The 21,631-nt window shown below is 46.3% G+C and overlaps 1 protein-coding gene across 10 annotated transcripts in view; it reads left to right on the forward strand.

Moving 5' to 3' along the window:
* Nucleotides 1-21,631, forward strand: part of MGMT (O-6-methylguanine-DNA methyltransferase) — a 202,007-nt gene that overhangs the window by 119,412 nt on the left and 60,964 nt on the right. For all 10 annotated transcript variants that reach the window (XM_054205613.1, XM_054205603.1, XM_054205605.1 and 7 more), the window contains exon 4: nucleotides 15,795-15,952. In XM_054205613.1, coding sequence (XP_054061588.1) covers nucleotides 15,795-15,952 — 158 coding nt within the window. The remainder of the gene's footprint in view (nucleotides 1-15,794; nucleotides 15,953-21,631) is intronic.

A 21,631-nucleotide genomic window follows, 5' to 3' on the forward strand; every position in this document is an offset into this window, starting at 1 on the left:
ATTTCTTCCTATTTTAGGATTTAATTTTTTCTTTCCTAATTTAGGCTTGTCCTCAGCCTGGTGTGCTTGGGATCATGGGTTTCACTGATGCAGAATGTTTGTTCCCTCTGAAAGGAAGTTCAGGTTGCACCGGACAAGGCTGGCGTGGGCTGGAGAGTGGTGCCCCAGCACAGATGCAAAGATTCGAGTTCAATAAATCATGTGTTGGAGTAAACCATCTTTAAATCTGGTTAAGAGAAATTGCTAAGCTTATCTTCGCGTCTTCCCATATACTTATTTAAATAGACTGGGTTTTAGCATCCGGCCGGTTAGGGCTGTCTTCTCAAGGATTTCTTTATTTGTTTTTATGTATATGTTGTGTGCTATATTAATATAGGTGTTTGCCAAACTAATTTGAAGAACATTCCAATGGCAATTCCAAGTGTTTTTCCGCCCAGTTGTCTCCGGAAGCAGGCACTGCTGCCCTGCTGAGGAGCAGCCGGGGGGGGGCACAGCGCTCGTCCCTGTCCCCAGCAGGCAGAGGGGGTCCCCTGGGCAGCCTGGGAGCCCGGGGGCGCTGCGGGGCGTGGGAAGATGGAGCAAAGAGCTCAATTCTATCATCCTTCCAAGCTACAGTTTTCAAAGCCAGGGACAGTATTTCTGATGAAGACAATTAAAGTTTTTATTCAGTTTGTTTATTGCAGTATTAGTAATCTGGAAAAGAGATTTGCAATAATAACGTACATTTTTTGTTCTACTGTTAAGGGTTTTATTATTCTGTCCCTGCCAGAAAGCACATTTTAAGAGCTTGGATTCAAAATTAAATATGACCTCAGTGTTTTAAAATACAATTACAATAACTATCCATTTAGTAAGTTTTTTTCTTTTACTTTTGACATATGGTCAATATACTTATGCCAGTTATTAAAGACATTATTTTATGCTATGCTAACTATTTAACATATTGCAGCTGCCGTAGTAAATACAGACTGATGACAAGGGATGTCGCGGAAGCATGTTACATGAACCGCTTCTTAGGTTAAATTACTGTAGCGTCCGTACGTAGGTAAAGAAAAAAATCCACTGCACTTGATAGGAGAAATTTATATTATTTATATGGAACAGAACAAACCAATTTACAAGAAAGGCACTTAAGTGGGAAGCTTATTTATTAATGAGTGTAGTACACAAGCTAATGGGGTTGTAATGCAGATGCACCTAAAGCTCGGAGGACGGCAGTCTCCAGGCGCCGCTCAGCGCTTCAGGAGAGAGAGGAGAGAAAGCGCGCTGGAAAAATATTCCTGCGCAATTCCAAACGGAGTTATGCAAAGTAGTTTTTTCTGTCTCCTCTTCCACAGAAGGGTGGTTCGTGAGCATCTCCCTCTCTCCTACCATGGGACACCAGCGGGTTTGCAGAGGAGGAATGTGCCCGTGCGAGGGCTGCAGTTCACTTCTCTCACGGGATCCCACTTTGTCCTCCGTGGCGGGGTTCGGATGCAATTGTAAGGTCCCATCAGGTCCACATCCCACCTCCTCTGCGTGGAGAAGTCCCTGGATCCCAGCGGTGATGCTCCCGAGCTGGCCTTTGCAGGAGGGTGGGAGAAGCCCAGGGCAGTGGTGGAGGCACCATCCCTGGAGGTATTTAAAAGACAGGTAGACATGGTGCTTAGCGATATGGTTTAGTGATGGGTTTTGTCTGAGTTCGGTTGATGGTTGGACTTGATGATCTGAAAGGTCCCTTCCAACCTGGGCAATTCTATGATTCTAAGCAAGGGGACACGGGGGTCACGGTGGTCTGTGAAGGGGAGAGGTTGTTCACATTCCAGCTCCTGCATTCAGTCTTTAACGAGCTTCTTTTGAGGTAGCAGTTTATAGACTCTTATTTCAGTTAATTATAACAGCAGTTTTTTGAAACAGTGTTTTTATTGGTTTTATTGATGTGCCCTACTGTTTTTCCAATCCTGTGATTGGGTTCTGCTTGGTTACCTGGGAGAAGAAAAAGCTTTCCTCCTCGATTCGGAAGATTCGGTGGGGGGATGCTCCCAGGCAGCCCCGTACCCCTCCCGAAGGCTCCCAGGGCTTACCACAGCCCGCCTGCGAAGAGGTGACCTCCAAAGAGGTGATCCATGCAAATAGTAAACAAGAAAGGATGACAATTGTTGATTAAAATGAAGGAAAATACTCCGTATTTTCTGTTCTTCCTGCTGTCGTAGGGTTGTGTTTCTGGTTTTGAGGTCTCGTTGGTAAGAAGTAGAGCCGATTCTTCATTTTAGGAAAGAGCCTCCCAGTGCATGTGGGGGACAATCTCAAAACCCTGTAGAAAAGCTTTGGAGAGAGTACATTTGTTAACTGTGCTGCTTGAATTGGCATATATTAGCAGTTTTTTCTGAGCGTTCTGTTCTCAGCCTGTGTTGGAATGAAACTTTGGGTGATAAATATCTGCTAGGAACCCAGACCTTGATGACTTTCCTGATGTTTTCATCTGATGCCAGTGTTTCTGTGGCTTCTGAGTGTTCACACCTGGTTTTACAAAAAATAAATTAATACCATTTCTTTGCGCTGACGTTAGAAGCTTCACAGTAACATGAGGAGGGTCAGACTGGCCTGAGGGTCTTGGTCTGGTGATTTCCCTTTCTCTCACACAGCTGCTTGGGTGTCAAGTGCATCAGAAGGGCTTCATTCATGAAATGAAAATATTTTCATCATTTTTTCCAGCGGCAGATGGGCAGCGCGTCTCCAGCTGTGGCAGGAGGGAGCCCGTCAGGTCGTACACCCGTCTCTGCCCTGATGGGAGATGGTTGGTCCTGACTGGAGAAGCTCAGAGAGCACAGACTGCACTACACCCGGACTGGGAAGTTGCTTTGAAAAATGTCCTGATGAGCTGAATTCTTAAGAGGTTCCTGATTTATCTCTATCTGAATTCATTTTAATAGGCTGGACTATCTGCAGGTGCTGTTGATTATAATTCTTGGTGCTCACTTTCATCTGGAATTCATGCGCTAACGCGCATCAAGGTGGACATCCAAAGTCAGAGCCCAGTTCCAATAATTCAGCCTTAAGTTTTCCTCCTCCAGTTTCCCTGTGCACCACTGGAGATCGGCGGCCCGGGCCTTGCCGTATAATGGTTGTAACGTGTATTTTAACTGCCTTAGATTTGGGGTTTTTTTTTAAATCCATGCATAGTTGGGATTATGTCTATCTTAGATATGTAGAAAAAATGAAAATTTTACTTCAGATACCAGTTAGCAACTGGGTTATTACTATGAGGCAGGCTTGTGAGTAGAGGTGGTGGGGTTTGTGTACGAGGTGATGCTCCGGGGCAGTTGCACGGAGCTGGGAGATAGTGGGGAGAGCGGTGGTGAATGCCCTAAACCAGAGGAGCTACGTGGAGAAGCGAAGGGACTCTGGAGTGCGGTTTAAGGGTCCCCTGCAGCCAGCCCTAACACAGTTAATTGCCTGTGATAAAACCGACCTCGCAAGTCTGATGGGAGAATTCTTTTATATACGGAAAAATGTTTTGTAACAATTTCTTGTAAGTGCTAAAATTAACTGACTTTCTTTTAACCTAATTATAGATAGAACTGATGATATCACCTATGCTTAATGTTGCCTAACGTGTTGGGTGAGAGTGTGCTGCCGCTTGTAACTTGGCTGAATTTTTGCTTTTCACTTTAAAGCGTTTGACGTGAAGCATCTGCTTAATTGTTGCTGGTTGAGGGTCTCCTGGGCACGTGTTTGATTTTCCCCCGTTCTCCATCTAGAACAGGTTGGTCCTCTCCAATAAGAAGATACACAGAAATTGTTTTTTTTTTTTCTTTTTTAGTCAAATTTTTTTAGTTGTCCTGCTGCCGAGCCTAACCCACTGATTTGAAACAGAAATACTTACGAAGAGGCTGCTCTCATACTAGCAATATTTTTGTTCTCCAAATAGGCCTCTGAAAAGTTTCATTCATAGAGGGGGAATGGGTCTCTGTGGGGAAGGAGGTCTCTGGGCTGGTTCTGGGGCTGAGCACAAAGGCGATACAACCTCAGGGTGCTGAGGAGCACCAGAACGAAATGTAGTTTTCTTGACCTGTCTGAATGACTTCTGCTAGGACAAATGAGGGAGAAACGTGTAGGATGAGATTCGGAGAGAACAAGAATTAGTCCGGAAAATACGTGGTTGGGAGACAAGAAGAAAGCAGTACTTGAAATGGTGACCAGAGGTGGACACTACCCTGGAGGGGTTCAAGGCCAGGTTGGACGGGGCTTTGAGTGACCTGGTCTGGTGGGAGGTGTCCCTGCCCAGGGCAGGGGGTGGCACTGGGTGGGCTTTAAGGTCCCTTCCCACCCAAACCATTCTGTGATTCTATTAATTCCCTGTAGAGCAGTAAGGTCAGACAACGAGTAGTACTGTGATGGTCCAAACAAGGTGCATTAAGGAGGATGGGCAGGAGGATGGATGGTGGCCATGGTAGAAAAAGGGCAGAACATTGAGTCTGGGCAATGTCAGGAGAGGGAAGGAGGTTGGCATGGAGCGGCCAGTGAAGCAGGATGTGGGGCATTGGAATGTACAGCAGAAAATTGAGGTGGATGAAGAACCATAACTTCTTAGTGGTTGTCCTTGCACCTTACTGTTGTTTTAACAGAGATCTGTTCGTAATGAGATACACTTCTCTGAAAAAACAATAAATACGTTCAGGAAAAATAAGCCAAGACCACACAGACAGAGCATTGTTTTCCTTGAAAATGTTTCCTGTGTTCCTGGGAAAGTCCACTGCTCGCTGAGCGCTGTGTTTCCTCCGTGGTCTCACAGTACCGTATCCCAGGGCAAGATCTTGTTTGAAATCTGTGTCTCTCTATATAGGATTCCAATCAAAACTTTAATGGTACAGGGCAGCGAGTAGCATTTAATGACCTTCAGTGCTATCACTTGGGTCTTTGGGGCATTGACATTGATTTTCCTTATCTTGGCATGTGAAGACAGGAGTCTCACTCCCTTCTCTGAAGCGTTTGCTGGTGCGCACTAGGAGCTCGGAATAAGCAGGCAGCGGCTTCACAGGCACCGCGGCAGCAGCGATGGGCTGCGTGTGCCGCTTCCCTGGGCAGTCTCGGCTTGGCACCCAAATTTAGCATCATCGACTGCCAGAGTCGGGAAAAAGACTGGGCCGTTTGGATACCCCTGTATTTTACTCAAGAGGTGCATCTATTTAATTGGAATTTGTATTTTAAACCCACACATTGGCGCAGATGCTTCTTTTTTCAGGGTAAAAGTGAGGTACCGTTTTCACGCGGAATTTCTGACCAGTCAGATCCATAAGAATTTACATCCTCGATAACAGATAAGAGCAGAAAGGAGAAAATATTGCAAAGGTTGTGTGACGAGGAATAAGTCTTACTCAGTTCTGAGTCCTCATGCTCTTCCATAAATGCATCAATTTGTTCTTAATAGGCCTTAAAAGCAACTGCGGTGGGGTCGTTCAACGCGAATTGGGGTGTTATTTCTGTTTATTGCGGCTCTCATCCTTTTTTTAATCTCTCACTACTGTCACACAGCCACTTCATTTGTAAGAAGCTAAATTAAACTATGTAAGGATGTGCTTCCCCATGAATTTTAAACCTAAAAAGCTGCTTTGTTCACTGATTCAGTTGTGGGGAAAAAACGCAACACAGACATACGGCTATTTGAACTCTTTATTTGCCACATTTACAATATTAATAACACTGTTTCTAGAAGTTGTCACATCAAGTAAAAGATCTTCATTCCAGACTGTCTTTTGGGGCCAAATTGAGACTGGATGCATGCATTTAATAAATTGTAGTCTCAAGTAGTCATTTTTGTAAATAATTAGCTTCGGTGAAAGAATAAGTTAGCATATTGTATGCATCTAATGTTGCAAATGTACATACAGCAAACTTTCCTATTAATCAACAGTCAAGCACTGTAAGTTGGGTCTCATACATAATGAATTGTTCTTAAACCTCCTGGGTTTCATTGATAGAAAAATAAGAGAAAACACAAGTGTAGTAAGCTTTTGAATAAAATTTAACGAGATTGCTCTGCATCCTGTAATCGTTTTGGAATCATTAGAGACCAGATAATTCATCCGCAGTTTTGGGGTGGCTTTAGCCTTCATCTATCAAAGACAGACTATTTAAATGACATTTAGGTGCTGATAAAATACATTTTTATTTAATTTCACAATGAAAGCTTCAGTAAAAATGCCAGCTAACTCTACATTTATTATGTAAAGAATAATGCTGCATGACTGAGTCTCGTTTTAATGTTAATTTTTGTGTCCTAATCGTTACTGATTCTTCCATTTGAAAAGTAACACGCCAGCTATTTCTCTAAGACAAAAAAAAAAAAAAAAAAAAAAATTTGGGAAGACAAGCCCAGACGTGTATAGGTATAAGAAAGAGACGGTCAGCCTGTGCTTTTCAGACGGCGCAACTTGTTATCCAGGCCTGACTTCTGCCAACTTAACGTGCATGAGTGTGGTGTGGAGAGCTGCCTTCAATCATTTACGGATAAAATAAGAAAATGCCGTTAAGAAAACAAACAAACAAACAAAAAAAAAAGCCCGGTACATAACCTTTTAAATTATATTTGCTCCTCAAGCCTATTTCATGGCAAGAGTTACCATTCAGATCCTAGAGAAGCCGCAGTGAATTCTCCTGCAAATGTAAAAATTTATTCTGATTTAGAAGCTCTTCACAGTTGACTGTAGTAATGACCCTGAGCCACGGAGGTGCTTGATCCACCTGATGTGTTTCCCAGCTCTCCAGTGCCTGGGAAATGGTCTCACGGGCGCTCGCTGCCAGGAGACATCCCGGAGCGATGGTCGCTTCGGTTGGCGCAGGAGCCTGGCCGAGAGGCGATATCCCAGGAGGGAGGGCACGTGTCCTTGGGCCGCAGCATGGCATCACGAGGGGAAAATGACCCAAGGACCCCTTCTTCTCACTGGTCGCAAATCACTCAGAGACCCTCTGCTCCTGGCTGATGCTCCGAGGACAATTTTGTGGCTCACAGAGGGATTATGGCTACATCCTAAAGAAAAGGCGATGACAGAATTCTACTGTGATTGGGCAATATTCCCCAAAATATTTTCCACTCCACCCGTGGGCAGGTTCCTTCTGTAAGATCCATGCCCGTAAGCCTGATGTCAAAAAAAAACCCTCTTTTTTTTTAACCCTGGCATGAGGGTAGCAGCCATTCAGGAGTCCACCCACATTCCCCATCTTGTTTGACGTTAAGTAGGTCTGCGGTCTCCGAGAGAGCCATGTCTAAATTGCTGTCAGCTCGCATCAGGCGCTCGGGCCGCCGAGCGGGGCTGCCGGGTCACGTCAGAGCCCATTCGTTACAGCCGGAGCCTGCCGCGGCACCGGGGCCTCTGGTCTTTCTCCCTTCACAAGAGGATTAGCGTGACAGCCACATGGAGCTCTTTACGGACAGTCACCAAACACTTGGGGAGGTTGGGCTTCAATTACCCGCTGGGACGCCCGCCCAGCTCGGCGCAACCTTGGCTCCAGGAGTCTCGCTCATGGGCTCCCCGTTTTGGGAAGGTTTCTATAATCTGCCCCCCCAACCTTTTGTTTTGTTTTGTTTTGTTTTGGGGGAATTTTGAGGGGGGAAAAAAAAAATGATCTTTTAATATAAGATACTTCTAGGGTTTTTTTCCCGCTGTTTTATTTCAGTCCCCCTCCCCTCCATTAATTTATTCCCGTCAGAGCCTTTTCCATCCGTAGGGTGGATGGGGTAGGGTAATTTTGGATAAATTTGGATAAGTACCTGCACATAGGGTAATTTTGATAATTTCTGGACCTGTTTAAGGCACAGACTTGTAAGAAATTGAATGGCCAAAGAAGCGTCAAAAGATGGAAGAGAAAAAACACAGATGTGTCAGTGTGTGACAGTAATTCCTCCAGCTTAGCCCAGCCTGGAGGTGCTCTTCCAACTGGAGACGCTGAGCGTTGTGCCACCCTATAAATGTGCTTGCAGGTTCCTGGGGACGAACTGCAATGTTTTCTATTACGGGTTTAATTAAAATTTAGTGACTCTGTCTGCCAGGCTGTTCTGTCTCTTTTTCCTGGTTATAAATGGTGAAGCCGTAGGCGCTGGGGAGCCTCGGGAGCAGCGCGGGGAAGTCGGGGCTCCCTTTTGGGGATGGGTCGTTGCCTTCTGCTCTGTCCTGCCTGCCCTGTCTCTGCCCATCACACCTTCCGCAGGCGCTGGGTTTCCTGCTCGGTTTTCCTCCTCTGCACCCTTCGTTTCTGTCTTCATCTGACCCCGGAGATGCTGGGAGGGCTGGAGCCCCTCTGCTGTGGGGACAGGCTGAGAGAGCTGGGGGGGTTCAGCCTGGAGAAGAGAAGGCTCCGGGGAGACCTTCCAGCCCCTGCCAGTCCCGAAAAGGGGCTCCAGGAAAGCTGGGGAGGGACTCTGGAGCAGGGAGAGGAGCCATGGGACAAGGGGGAAGGGTTTTAAAGTGCAAGAGGGGAGATTGAGATGAGATGTGAGGCAGAAATTGTTTGCTGTGAGGGTGGTGAGCCCCTGGCCCAGGTTGCCCAGAGCAGCTGTGGCTGCCCCATCCCTGGAGGGGTTCAAGGCCAGGTTGGACGGGGCTTGGAGCAACCTGGGCTGGTGGGAGGTGTCCCTGCCCAGGGCAGGGGGTGCCACCGGGTGGCCTTTAAGGTCCCTTCCCATCCAAACCATTCTGTGATTCTATGAATTTTGATTTTGATGAAGGCAAGCTAAGAAAAGGGTGTGGTGAGATTTTGTGCCATCCACATCGTGAAGAGAACGGCTGATGGTTACTTTTACAGCATTCTGGTCATAACAGGATCCCAAAGCCTCTTAATTAGGACCAATTTATTTATATTTTAATATACAATTCATTGATAATGAACAAAAGCGTGTATAGTTTTTGTTCAGGAAAAACAGTGGAAAAAATTACAGACCCTCTTAAAAAACATAGAGCGGGATGTGGCTGAGTGTCCAAATATGTTTATTTTCTCCATACCTGGAGACAGTAAGATATTGTGAAGCCAGTGATCTTCAGTACCATGTGCGCCACCCTGTCAGAACACGGTTCAGTTGGTAACAGCCTGGCAAAGACCCGTCTTCCATGAGAAGAGTTTGGGGTGTTGTATGTAAAAACATACATTCCACATCTATCTTCTTTTTTCTATTTGTTTTTTTTTTTTAATTTTAGGTCTGCATTTCTGTTGTTGTGTGGGTGGAACTGTTGTAGTTATTATAGTAATATAATAGTGAATTATCTGCGTCTGCCCATGTGTACGCGTGGCCCTTGGCTGACTGCAGGGGGAGTTGCAGAGGGAGTTGCAATTTCTTTTTGTTTTGGGGAGCTTTTTTCTTCTGTATCTTAACCAAATTGAAACAAAGGGGACTCTTCACTAGCTCAGCACCTGTAGCAGTCTGTAAACCTCTCCTTAGGCAAGCGCTCAAGGGTGAGGTAGTTATCAGGGATAAAACACTCAGGCGTGGGTGGCGCAGGCAGTGGAAGCACGCGATGGGTGGTGTGTTCAACCAGTCAATTATTTTTGATGTATACAAATATTTTATTAATATACAAATAAATATATAAATATGTTGGGGGAGCCCATACATCATCGTCATAATATTTACCCTGCTGAAGCTGCCAGCTCTGAGCTTTACCCTAAGGAAGTTGCCAGCAGAGCCGTTTTGATATATTCTCCTTATTTTAAATCATGCTACTCAAGGTCCATCTTGTAATGTTTTCCGTTAAGGTTTATTAAGGATTTACTGAGGCAAAAAGTAGCTGAGAAGTAAAATAAATAATTAAAGTCATACCAATTGAGAACATGGCTACCCACTGAGGCTTCTCACAGCATTTCTCTGGTTTTCATAATGGTTAAGCTATTTAGGATGATGCTGAAGCCAATCTGCTGCTTACATGTTTATTTTGGAAGCGCGGTAGAAACTTCCAGTTCTTGGCAAGTGGTTTGGAAGGAGCCTGTTAAACTGAAACAGGTGGTGTTTCTGCTTTTCTCCCCCTCTGCTAAAACCATCTTTTCCTCCATTTCATCCTGTGCAAACAGAAGAAGTCAGAGAAGAGATGCGGCTGGGCTGGAGCCTCGGGAAGACACCTCCCAGCTGCCCGGTGGCTTCCGTACTCTGCTCAGCCTTAGAAAAGAGCTGTAATGGAATTAAGTACGTGGGATTGCAGTTAAGAGTGGCATGGACTAGCTGTCGTGTGTGTAAGCTGGAGCAGTAGGTCTGCACCTGGGCTGTGGTGGATTCTTGTGCCGGGACTGACCTTGCGTCTCTCTTGGACTTCACCACCACCAAGAGCTGAATCACAGAATCATAGAATCATAGGGTTGGCAGAGCCCTCTGGAGATCATCCCGTCCAACCCCCTGCCAGAGCAGGGTCACCCAGAGCAGGTGGCACAGGAACGCGTCCAGGCGGGTTTGGGATGTCTCCAGAGACGGAGACTCCACACCTCTCTGGGCAGCCTGTGCCAGGGCTCTGCCACCCTCACAGCAAAGAAGTTCCTCCTCATGTCAAGATGGAACTTCCCATGCTCAAGTTTGTGTCCGTTACCTCTTGTCCTGTCCCTGGGCACCACTGAAAAGAGCCTGGCCCCATCCTCCTGATAACCACCCTTTCAGTATTTATAAGCGTTGATAAGGTCCCCCCTCAGCTGTCTTTTCCAGACCGAAGAGACCCAAATCCCTCAGCCTTTCCTCATAAGAGAGGTGTTCCAGTCCCCTCATCATGTTTGTAGCCCTTTGTTGTCCCCTCTCCAGCAGTTCCTTGTCCCTCTTGAACCGGGGAGCCCAGAACTGGACACAGCACTCCAGGTGCAGCCCCCCCAGGGCAGAGCAGAGGGGGAGAATGACCTGAAGGCACAGGCTGGGGATCTGCAGCAGCAGCCATCGTTCCCTGGCTGAAAAAAAACCCTCATTTTGAGAGACATCCAACTTAAAAAAGTATATATATTCTCAGATGTCTGTTTTTTATAGCTGAAAACAAACATGTTTTTTTCTGTTTGAGGAGGGTGTAGTTTTAGTTAAGCGTCCCACTGCAAAGCCGTGTAGATGAGTCAGTCACTTGCAGCTGAATATCCATTTAACATCACCACGGAGTCAAGACAGACATCTGACACTGCACACGTGTTAGAGGCTGGCACATTAATGCAAACAGAAAGTTTCAGTTAAAAAAAAAAAAAAAAACAACACAACACGAAAAACCCTACAGTAATCATTACTTGTTGACCAAATGAAAATACAAACCCCTCCACTTTGGATTTTTTGAGGTGGCAGGCAGCACCCAACGCAGTTCACTGACAAAAACAAGCACAGGGACAGTCTCCAATTTAAATAAGGCTAGTGTATTTTGAATAGATTCTAGCCACATTGCAAGAAAGGTGTTGGTGCTTTTTAAGGAAAGATAAAGAAATTCTCCAGGGCAAAAGTAAAGCAGTTGGATTTCTTACCCCTTCTGTTTAGTTTCTTGCATTTTTAGATGAACGTGCTTATTTTAATTTTCCTATATAAAAGTAAAAATTACGTCTTGTTGAATCACAGGTTTAAGACCTCAGCTTTCCATAGGCAAAGCAGAGAACACGTGGGCACTTGGCCGTCACCTTGGGTGCTGCTGGCTCTGCGCCGCTGGTGGCTCTGCAGCCTGCAGCACGTCCCATCCCCTGGAGATCACCAAGGGCAGGACATTAAAAGTAGAGGGTCCCCCTTTTCTTGTTGTTCATTGCTAAAGATGAGGCACAAGGGGTTAATGTGACTGTTAGATGGATATTTTTCTCTAATGGTATACAACTAACTTTTTTCCTGTCCATCTTGCCATTAGAGATGCTCAAAGGTCAGTGCGTGGAGTAGGGTGTTCAGAAACCTTCCAGGAAGCCTGGCATTGAGCAGAGGAATTTCACTCGAGGGGGGAAATTTCCCATGATGGAACTCCTCTGCTCTCCTTTTCTTCTTATGAATGTTTTGAGACCACTTTTGCCTTGCTTTTTGAAACGTACGTATGGTTTAGTTGGGCCAAAGCATGGCTTTGAAGCCTGAGAAAATCCTTTAAAAGGCAGCTGGTGTTTTAAGTTGAATTTTTAATGACAAGGTAGTTTGTAGCAGGAGTGCTGCTACGCAACTTCGGGAAGCGAAAGGGGAGGAGGGCAGGGAGGGGAGGAGGGCCAGTGGAAGACACCCATGCATAAGTTATGTTCGTTCTTTTTCTTTATTAAAGCTGTCAAATTCCCTGGAATAGAATCATAGAATCATAGAATCATTCAGGTTGGAAAAGCCCCTTGGGATCATCAAGTCCAACCGTCAACCCCACTCTACAAAGTTCTCCCTTACACCATATCCCCCAACACCACATCTAAACGAGTCTTAAATAGTTGTTAGCAATTCTAGCCAAGCAAAATTAATATGAAGATTTATATTTTTTTTTAACTTTCTGCCGATTTGAAGCTCTCAGCGTGTATGTTGGATACAAATTGACTTTGTATCCTAGAGGAAAAGAAGTCAATGGCGTTCCTAGAAAGCAAGGCATTTTCGTCTTGCAAAGCTTTTCCTTTCTTGACCACGGTGGAGGTGGCCACGGAGGTGGCGGGCGCTGTGAAAGTGTCTGGTGGTGAAATGGTGGGAGAACGGTCTCACCAAAAACATCTAGAGATGTTCAGCAGCGACAAGGTGCTGTTCTTAAAAGCAGCAATTAAAAAAAATGAAAAAATTAAGACATACATGTGAACAGTCCTGCCAGGGAAGGCCTGGTGGAAGTGCGGAATGCGTACGTGATGGCAAGGGAGTGTGTCCGTGCGTTGGGATGGCTGAGCCCTGCTATGGTACGCAGCAGGTTCCTGCAGCCTCCCCGCCACAGAGATGGCCAGAGCAGCTGCTGCATCGTGTCTTCTGGAAGAGACTGATGGACCTTTACTCTATTCCTTATTTTAAATATGGAGCTAATGGCCTGACGTTACCTTGATGCTACCTGAGCAGCCCAGGCACCAGCCTCGGTAGCTCCGCACCTCGCCGACGCTGGCGCGCTGCTTCCCACCTGGTTTGGGGGAGAATGATGGGGGTTTGGGGCCTTTCTGGAGCAGGAGGAAATTCCGGTGCCTGCCTGGCATCGTCAGGCTGGGGCGGCCGGGGGCCGCTCGCCTGCAGAGCAGCAGGGAAACAAAGTCTTTGGGTTTTATGGTGATATTACAGTCCAAATCATTTCCAGACTCCCGAGAATGTGAAACAAGATGATGTGAAAAACATAAGGTTACCGGAGTTTTGAGTGCTTTCGATGCTCTTCTGGATAAATGGAGCAGAAAAGTCTACCAACTTCTCTTTGAGATTTCAGAGGCATTATTATATTCTGTAGTTATTATATTGTCGTAGCTCTAACAATCCACAGTAAAACTGAGCCATATTCTGCTGAGTGTTGTACATGTGCAGAATAACGGATTATCCGTGGTGTCGAGAGCTTGGTTTGAGGTCCGTGTCGTAGGTATTCATGCAAAAAAGTTCATGCACAGATTCTGGTACATTTTGGTTTTTAGCAAAGAGATTATTAAATAGCAAAATAGCATAAAGTAGACATCAGTTTTATAAAGGAAATTCATACCGCTTTACACACGCACTCAAAAAAAAAAAATAAAAGAAAAATCAAAAGCATTGATTTGGTAAATAAATGGAAAGAGAGAAACAAAATTACACTTAAGTTCTAGCCAACTGGATCCAAAGCTGATTCTTCATTTTTGTTTTGCCTCTGCTCCAAGCCGTCAACTCCTATCCTTGTGCAAACGGACTGTTTTAATTGTCCGCCTCTGTGTCTCTCTTCTCTCTGCCGCTTCCTAATCAGTGATTACGTGCCCTTCAGTGGTTAACAATTAATCAGAAAGCGACCGGGGGCTGGGGGAGATGGCAGGGCCGTTTGATCATGCACCAGGCGGGTGAGGGCTCTGCTTGGGAGAGTGACCCCGAGCCAGCTCCCTCCTGCACATCATTCATCCCGGCCGGAGGCGGCGCGGAGCCGGTGTCTGATCACACTGGGGTCCTGGCGCGAGCGGCTCCTCCGGCCGCCCCGGATTAAGCCTGTGAAGGCTTTCGGTCTTTTTGATGAAGGTGCCTTGTGGCGAAAGCAGAACCTGGTGCCTTTTATGCCATTACTGGTACATCTCACCTTTCATTTTCTTTGGCTTTCTGCCAGGAGGGAACTCACCAAATATTTTTGCTCGCTCGCAGCACGCTGGAGCGTGCTGGGGAATTTCTTAGAACCATAGAATTGCCCATGTCGGAACGGACCTTTAAGACCATCGAGTCCAACCATCAACCCGACTCTGACAAACCCACCACTACCCCACGTCCCTCAGCCCCACGTCTGCCCGGCTGTTAAATCCCTCCAGGGATGGCGACTCCACCACTGCCCTGGGCAGCCTCTTCCAATGCTTGACAACCCTTTCCATGTAAAAATTTTCCCTAATATCCATCCTAAACTTCCCCTGGTGCAACTTGAGGCCGTTTCCTCTTGTTCCTTACAAGAAGAGACCAACCCCCCCTGGCTACACCCTCCTTTCAGGGAGTGGTACGATTCCAATCTGCCTTGGTTTGCCCTTTCCCCGTACCTGGGTGGCAGAATTGCTCTGGTTTTCTCTTTCTTCCGTTGTCTCAGGTTCTCCTGTATTTTGCTATTTCTACAATTTTCTCTCCTTTCTTCTGCTTTGTGGCATATCCAGCCTCTGACCAGAAGACTATGCTGTTGAGTTTTAGCAGCACCCTGTTGAGAAGCTTCTTGTTCTGGGGTCTGGCTGTATTTCCAGCTCAGAGGGGGGGCGGGGAGGGGAAGCTGCAATCATTAGAAAACCTTAGGATGGCTCATCAGTGGTGTTTCAGGTTCTGGATTGCTGGCGGGGCTTGCTGGTTTGGCCGTCACCCTTGATGTTGTCTACCGCACTTCCCATCATTTCTCTTGGGCGTGTTCCTGTTGGGCTCTGGTGTTTTATCGATACCCTGGAACCAGTGCCGGCACCTCTGAGAGACACCCACCTCACCACCATCTCCTAAGGCACCAGGAGAGCACCATCACCCTTGGCCAGGGCGGCTTTGTTCACTGAAACCTTGGGGAATGTGGCTGGATATTTGCTAATCCAGGGTTCACATTTTCGTTGCTGTCATACGCACATTGCTCTTTCAGAGGGAAAGAAGAAAAAAAGTAGGAAGGGAAGAAGTACATTTTTGTTTGCAGGTGCTTTCAGTTCACTTGCTTCGCTTTTCAGTATCCTGCAAGCACGAGCTGCCATTGGAAATCAAATGAATTCTCAATTGCTTCCTTCCAATTCAATAAGTGGAGGAAAGCAGAAACCTGCCACCGTCGCTGGAAGGAAACGGGGCAGAGGAAGGCGCGGGTTCGGCAGAAAGCTGTTTCTTTCCTCCTTTCCCAGGGAAGATCCCCAGGGAGACGGGACTGTGCTCTTGAAGGCCGTGGAGGAGGGCTCTCATCCCCACCTACCCTGGTGGCGCGAGGGTGCATCGTCTCCCATAGATTTGGGTGGGTTCCTTGCGCCCCAACATTTCCCACTTACACTTGGCATTTTCCTCTCAACAGTTTTTTTTATTTTTTTTTTACAGGTATGAGTGACCGTGTGTGGTCATTGCATTTCTAGGGGTGACGAGGATGCAGTTTTGTTATTGCTGTTATGAATCTGTTTGCCTTTTTCAGAGCAGAAGGATGGAGCCCGACTCTAGGTGGAATGCTTTTTGAGATGATCTATTTTTCTGCTAACGTAGGGAGTATGAATATTCATTTTTACAATTTTTATCATTATAATTTTACAATTGTCTCTCCCAGCAGGGCAGAGGCAGCCGCTTGGGAGGTGTGCGAAGGCGCGGAGGAGATGACGGAGCCGCTGAAGCAGTGCACGGCCTGGCTGCACGCCTACTTCTGCCAGCCGGCGAGGATGGCGAGCCTTCCCCTGCCGGCCTTCCACCACCCGCTGCTCCAGAGAGGTCTGTGCCGCCGTGCCGCGGGCCACCCGTGTCCCCCAGCTCCCATCAGCCAGGGTGGTGATGGCTCCCATCTCCATAATTCTTGGTCAATGGCAGTAAAAATGATGCGGTTCAGCTCCCAACAGTCGCTGGCTGAAAGGTTTGAGTATGAACACGCCTGAAGGGCTCTTCCATGAGGTCGTTGTTCACTGAAACCAGCTTTTTTGCCAGCAGTGGGAGGCATGGGGCTGGGACATGTCCGTGTCTATCGGCAGGGACATGTCCATGTCTATCGGCAGGGACACCTCGCCAGTGGTAGTTAGGTTGTGTGAGGTAGCTATGGTTTGGTTCCTCAAAGTTATCATAGATACTATTTGGATTTTTTTTAAAAAAAGAACAAATATGGTTACAAAGAAGTTATGCTACTCATGTATTTAGATAAAACAAGACCTGAGAAAAATTCCTTCTTCCCATTCTCTGTTTACTAGCTCACTTCCTGAAGACCTCCTGACAGAAGTCAGTCACTTGAAATGAAATAGGGTCCCATTATTTTTTAAAAAAAAACAACTCAGAAGTCTGTTTTTTGCAGCCTCTTCTTGTCTGTCCACGAGTATCGTCATTTCCCATTGAATGAAATCTTCAGTTTAAGAGATATATAGCACCGACAAGGAGGTAGTATCCTCTACGTTACATGACAAGATAGCACTGTTTTTTGTATAAAACTCTAAATTATATATACTTTTTCTTTTTTTGTGGTTCAAGGTGAAAGACACTTGATACGGGTGCATAGGTTTGTATTTTAAGGCGTCGGTGCCCGTGCGAAACGACGGCCAGTTTGACATCTGGCGAGGCAGGGCTCTTCGACAGTGACGCCTCTGCGAGAGGCGTCTACGAGCTCTGCTGTGTCTGCTGTTAATCACTGGTTTGATTCAAATTCCTGTAAATAATAGGTTGTTTCTTGCTGTTACACTTTCTTATTCTTAATTAGCTAATGGCAGGTGCAAGTAGAACAACAAAATCAAGATGCAGTTGTTGTGCAGGGCGTTCTGCAGGTGACGAGCTGTTGGGTTCAGGAAGCGGGATTGTGTTCCGTTCTGGGAGCTTTGCGCAGAACCTTGGCTTTAACGGGGAACTTCTGTACATATTCTTCCATCTTAGGAGAATTTTTCCGTGCGACATCTTTCATAGTCAGATTACAGGATGAATACTGAGTATTTTTAAAACTGAGTTGTGTATTGCAGTGTCTTCCTCTGATTTTTAGTTTGTTTAATACAACGTCTGTATTAAATGATGTTTAATACAAACATCGTTTTTATCAACTACTAAAAAATCGTCTTTAGGGGTTTTAGTGAAACTGTCCGATTAACACGTGGGAGAATAAGCAATAATAGCACTATGATACATCATTTGTCAAAATTGCTAAAATGCTCATGAAGTACCACCTTCTGGGTGATAAAATCATCATCCAAGGATTTATTTTTTTTATTAGCTGGGATGAAATTAAGAGCCGTGTTTGAGAACCTTTGGGTGGGTGTGAACATGAATGGGCAAAGCTGGATGGGAGACAGTTACTGCTGCTCTTCCTTCCATCTTTGAATAACGTCGGGGGAATTCTGCTTCCCAGATTATCCACCAGGAGATTATAAAACATTTAAAGTAATGCTTCTACTTTTAATTTTCCTAAATTGGCTACTGAATTCTTTTTAGCTTGGCTAAAGAATTTTTTTTGTCTAAGTGCTGCTGATGTTGTTTTAGTTATTGTTTTGGGGTTTAACCCTGAGCCGTCTTGCCTTGACTTGGGGTCAGAGTTGGTAGGAGACTTTGGTCCTTCCCTCGGCAGCAGCCTTCCTGGGTGGCAACCCTGGAAGCAACTGAAGATCCCTTAAAAGAGGAAAAATAAGTATATTTGTTAATAGGAAGCTTCTTGAGGGAAAGCAATGATCGCCCTCGAATTTTTGGAGGGTGGAAAGAAAGCTCTTCAGCACCCTCCAAGTGCAAAACCCATCCAAGAGATGCCTGCGGGGCTGGGAGGGGACGTGGCGGGTGGCCGTGAGCATCGCTGCTGGTGGCCATGACCATTGCTGCTGGTGGCCGTGAGCATCGCTGCTGGTGGCCGTGAGCATCGCTGCTGGTGGCTGTGAGCATCACTGCCGGTGGCCATGAGCATCGCTGTCGGTGGCCATGAGCATTGCTGTCGGTGGCCATGAGCATTGCTATCGGTGGCCATGAGCATAGCTGCTGGTGGCCATGAGTATCGCTGCCAGTGGCCGTGAGCATCCGGCCATGAGCATCGCTGCCAGCTCTCTCTGCAGCACCCATGGCTTTGTGAAGGATGCGGCTGGTGGTCCCGCTGGCTGGGCTGGCCACAGGCTGGGCAGCAGTTGGTCCTAACGGGGTTTGACCTTCTGTATCACAGGTTCGGTGCTGGGGAGGGACCGAGTGCAGTTTCCTCATTATAACATGTGCAGGTTCAGGTTTTTTTAATTTAGTTCAGTTATTTGTTCTTGGCCTGAGACCAGGTGTGCATGTTTTATGAGGGGAAGGCACGTACGTAATGGAAATGCTAACGAAGAATTAATTGGCAGAAATCACAATGATGTGATGGCATTTCTATTCTTCTCTTACTTTCTCTGGTAATACTTTCATAGAAACAGAAGAAATCTGTATTGGAAGTAATGTGGAAATACGTGTTAAAAAATTGAAGAAACTATTTTTAAAAGTTACTTAGTAGACCGGTAAGGTAAAAACTACATTATAACGGATTACATTGAACATTTCAATTTCTCTGTAAGTCAGAAATGCAGTATTGCTAAATTAGGAATTTGGTATTTATTTGCTTTTTCACATTTACATTTGAAAGTGCCTACTCATTTCTCCAGGCGCTCAAAAATGCAGAATAAACATAAGCGAGAGCATGAGGATCCAAAGCCAGGGAGGCTTTTTCTTATCACAGCGGTTTTCTTCCATCTCTGCTCATCAGCAGCTGTTCTAGCGAATCGTCTAAACCTTTGGCCCTTCTTTTCTCCCCTCCCCTGTAAATACGACCAGTTATGGTGCGGTGCTTTGGTATGAGGTGACTTGAGTTCCATCATCAGTGGGTTTGCGATGAGGAAAACTGAATTCTAACATCCACTGTTTCAGCGGCTCGTCTTGTGTCTCATATTGTTCTAAAGTGCCTTTTATTTTCTAAATTGCCATAAAAAGGGGGAAGAGTATTTAAAAGCGCTCTAAATACACAATTTACCATTCTTCCTCGTAACTCGTCAGGGGTAAAGTTTGAATCTGGTGTGGATTGAGGCAGGCAGGAGAAGTTTGAAGCTGGTTTCTCAACACCTCCGGGAGTTTTCAACTTACGAGCTCTCCAATTTAGCCTATGCAGCCACTTTTTTTTTTTTTTTAATGCAATTGAAAAACTGGAATTTTCAACAATACGTGTCACGGACAGTGCTCAATGTGGAATGTCATTGAGCAACGAAAAACTCAGGTTTTCGCACTTCTCTGCAGCATTTCAAGGTGTTACACCTCGGAAAAATCACTGAACATTTATAATGGGAAATGACTAATTGGTCTTAATGTATCATGCTCATTAGCGCCCTTTCTATATGAAGAAGAAAAATTCACCCTGTTATTGTTTTGAAGCCTGTGCATGAGTTTCTTGATTTGTGGGTCTGTGCAATGCAAAAGGCAATGTTAAATTGTCGTGAATTTCCTGGCTTTTCTTTATTTGTGCTCTGTAGCGGCCGCGGTTGCGGTTGCAGAAGGCGTTGCAGCGCTGGACGCTGCAGCGAGAAGCGGTTGTGTGTTTGCAGACCAGATGGCTCATTAGAGCAACAAGAGCAGAGGAAATTGGAGACGCACAAGAGTTTTCCTTTGCCCTGCGAGGAGCAGCAGCCCTGGGGCTCTGCTCGTTGCACGCCGTGCCATGCCATGCCACCATCCTCGCCGGATGAAGTCCTTTAGCTTTGCAAAACTGTGCCTTTATGTTCTCGAGTCTAGAGCTCCTCAGTCGGGTCCCTGTACCAGAGGTGTACCTGAAGCAAAGCTTTGCTTTTCAGCTCAGTCCAGCTCAATTGCCCGATTTCTTCAAATAAGCTGTGAATTATCATAGAATCATGGAATGCTTTGGGTGGGAAGGGACCTTAAAGGCCACCCAGTGGCACCCCCTGCCCTGGGCAGGGACACCTCCCACCAGCCCAGGTTGCTCCAAGCCCCGTCCAACCTGGCCTTGAACCCCTCCAGGGATGGGGCAGCCACAGCTGCTCTGGGCAACCTGGGCCAGGGGCTCACCACCCTCACAGCAAGGAATTTCTTCCTAATATCCATCTAAATCTCCCCTCCTTCAGTTTGAAACCCTTCCCCCTCGTCCCATGGCTCCCCTCCCTGCTCCAGAGTCCCTCCCCAGCTTTCCTGGAGCCCCTTGAGGGCCTGGAAGGGGCTGGAAGGTCTCCCCGGAGCCTTCTCTTCTCCAGGCTGAACCCCCCCAGCTCTCTCAGCCTGTCCTCCCAGCAGAGGGGCTCCAGCCCTCCCAGCATCTCCGGGGCCTCCTCTGGCCCCGCTCCAGCAGCTCCGTGTCCTTCTGATGTTTGGGTCTCCAGGGCTGGAGCTCTGAATTATGGCGTCAGTGTGAGGGAGGAGGGCTCCGCAGGTCTGCAATCCATGTTGTCTGTGTCACCTTGCAAACCAAGGGCAGAGAAAAGCTTTGCAAAAAGATCGAGGAGGAACAACCTGAGGATGGAGATGGGAGAAGTGAGCTTTGCAAGCCAGATTAGTAGCTGAAATTTCCCGTGCATAATGTATGTTGTTCATCCAAGAAGGGATATTGATGAAACACCTCATACATAATGGGAGCAGAGAGTCTTCAAAGAAACTGGTAGTACCTCCATTCTCCCTTCAAGATGACTTCGTTCCCTACCCAGGCCTGTAATCAATAATTACCCTGTGATTTCCTGGCAGCTTCTCATTCAGAAACTCCAGCCCAAGCAGCGGAGCCTCGCGGACCTGGCGCAGTCCCGCCAAAGGACAGCAAACCACACTGAAATACCGGTGGTGGGCTGAAGAAACTGTTCGCTTTCTGGTGTCACCTCTGTGGGGTGGGACTCGTCCGTCGTTCCCGTGCTGCGCACCCGTCTGTCCGTCCGTCCTGGGCTCTGCGGGTGGCGTCGAACCTCTCCCTCTAGAAAGCACCTAGGGGGAAAATCCTTCCATTAATGGCACCTTGATTACTCTCACCTTCTGCCCATGGCACACAGTAGCACCTCTTTGTTTTACTGGTTTTGCACATTCTAGACTATTAAAATAAAAAACCTGCAGCAAATTAAGAAAGAAAAGTAGATTTTATGCATTCTGGCTGTAACTCAGCAAAGGCCAAAGTCTTTTTTATCCTTTCCGTGGTTGGAATGCTCAAATCACAAGTTTTCCGAAGATTGTGGGGCTGTTAATTTGCTTGCTTGTGAGACGACAAATTCGGCATCCCAGGAATGCTTACGTTTAAAAGAAGTGTTTTTAATCACTCTGCTGCTCACCCTAATTACAGTCTGCAGTATAGCCTAAGAGTAAATTTTTCTCACATACGATTTAGCCAAAGACTTTTTTCGATATATAAAGATCATTTAAATTAGAAAAGCATTTACAGTATTATGATGAATACAGATCTATTTTCCCTTGCTCTAAATTACAGACTTTTTTAAAAAGTCATAAAAA

Source organism: Rissa tridactyla, chromosome 6, assembly GCF_028500815.1.
Source record: "Rissa tridactyla isolate bRisTri1 chromosome 6, bRisTri1.patW.cur.20221130, whole genome shotgun sequence".
Classification (NCBI taxonomy): Eukaryota; Metazoa; Chordata; class Aves; order Charadriiformes; family Laridae; genus Rissa; species Rissa tridactyla.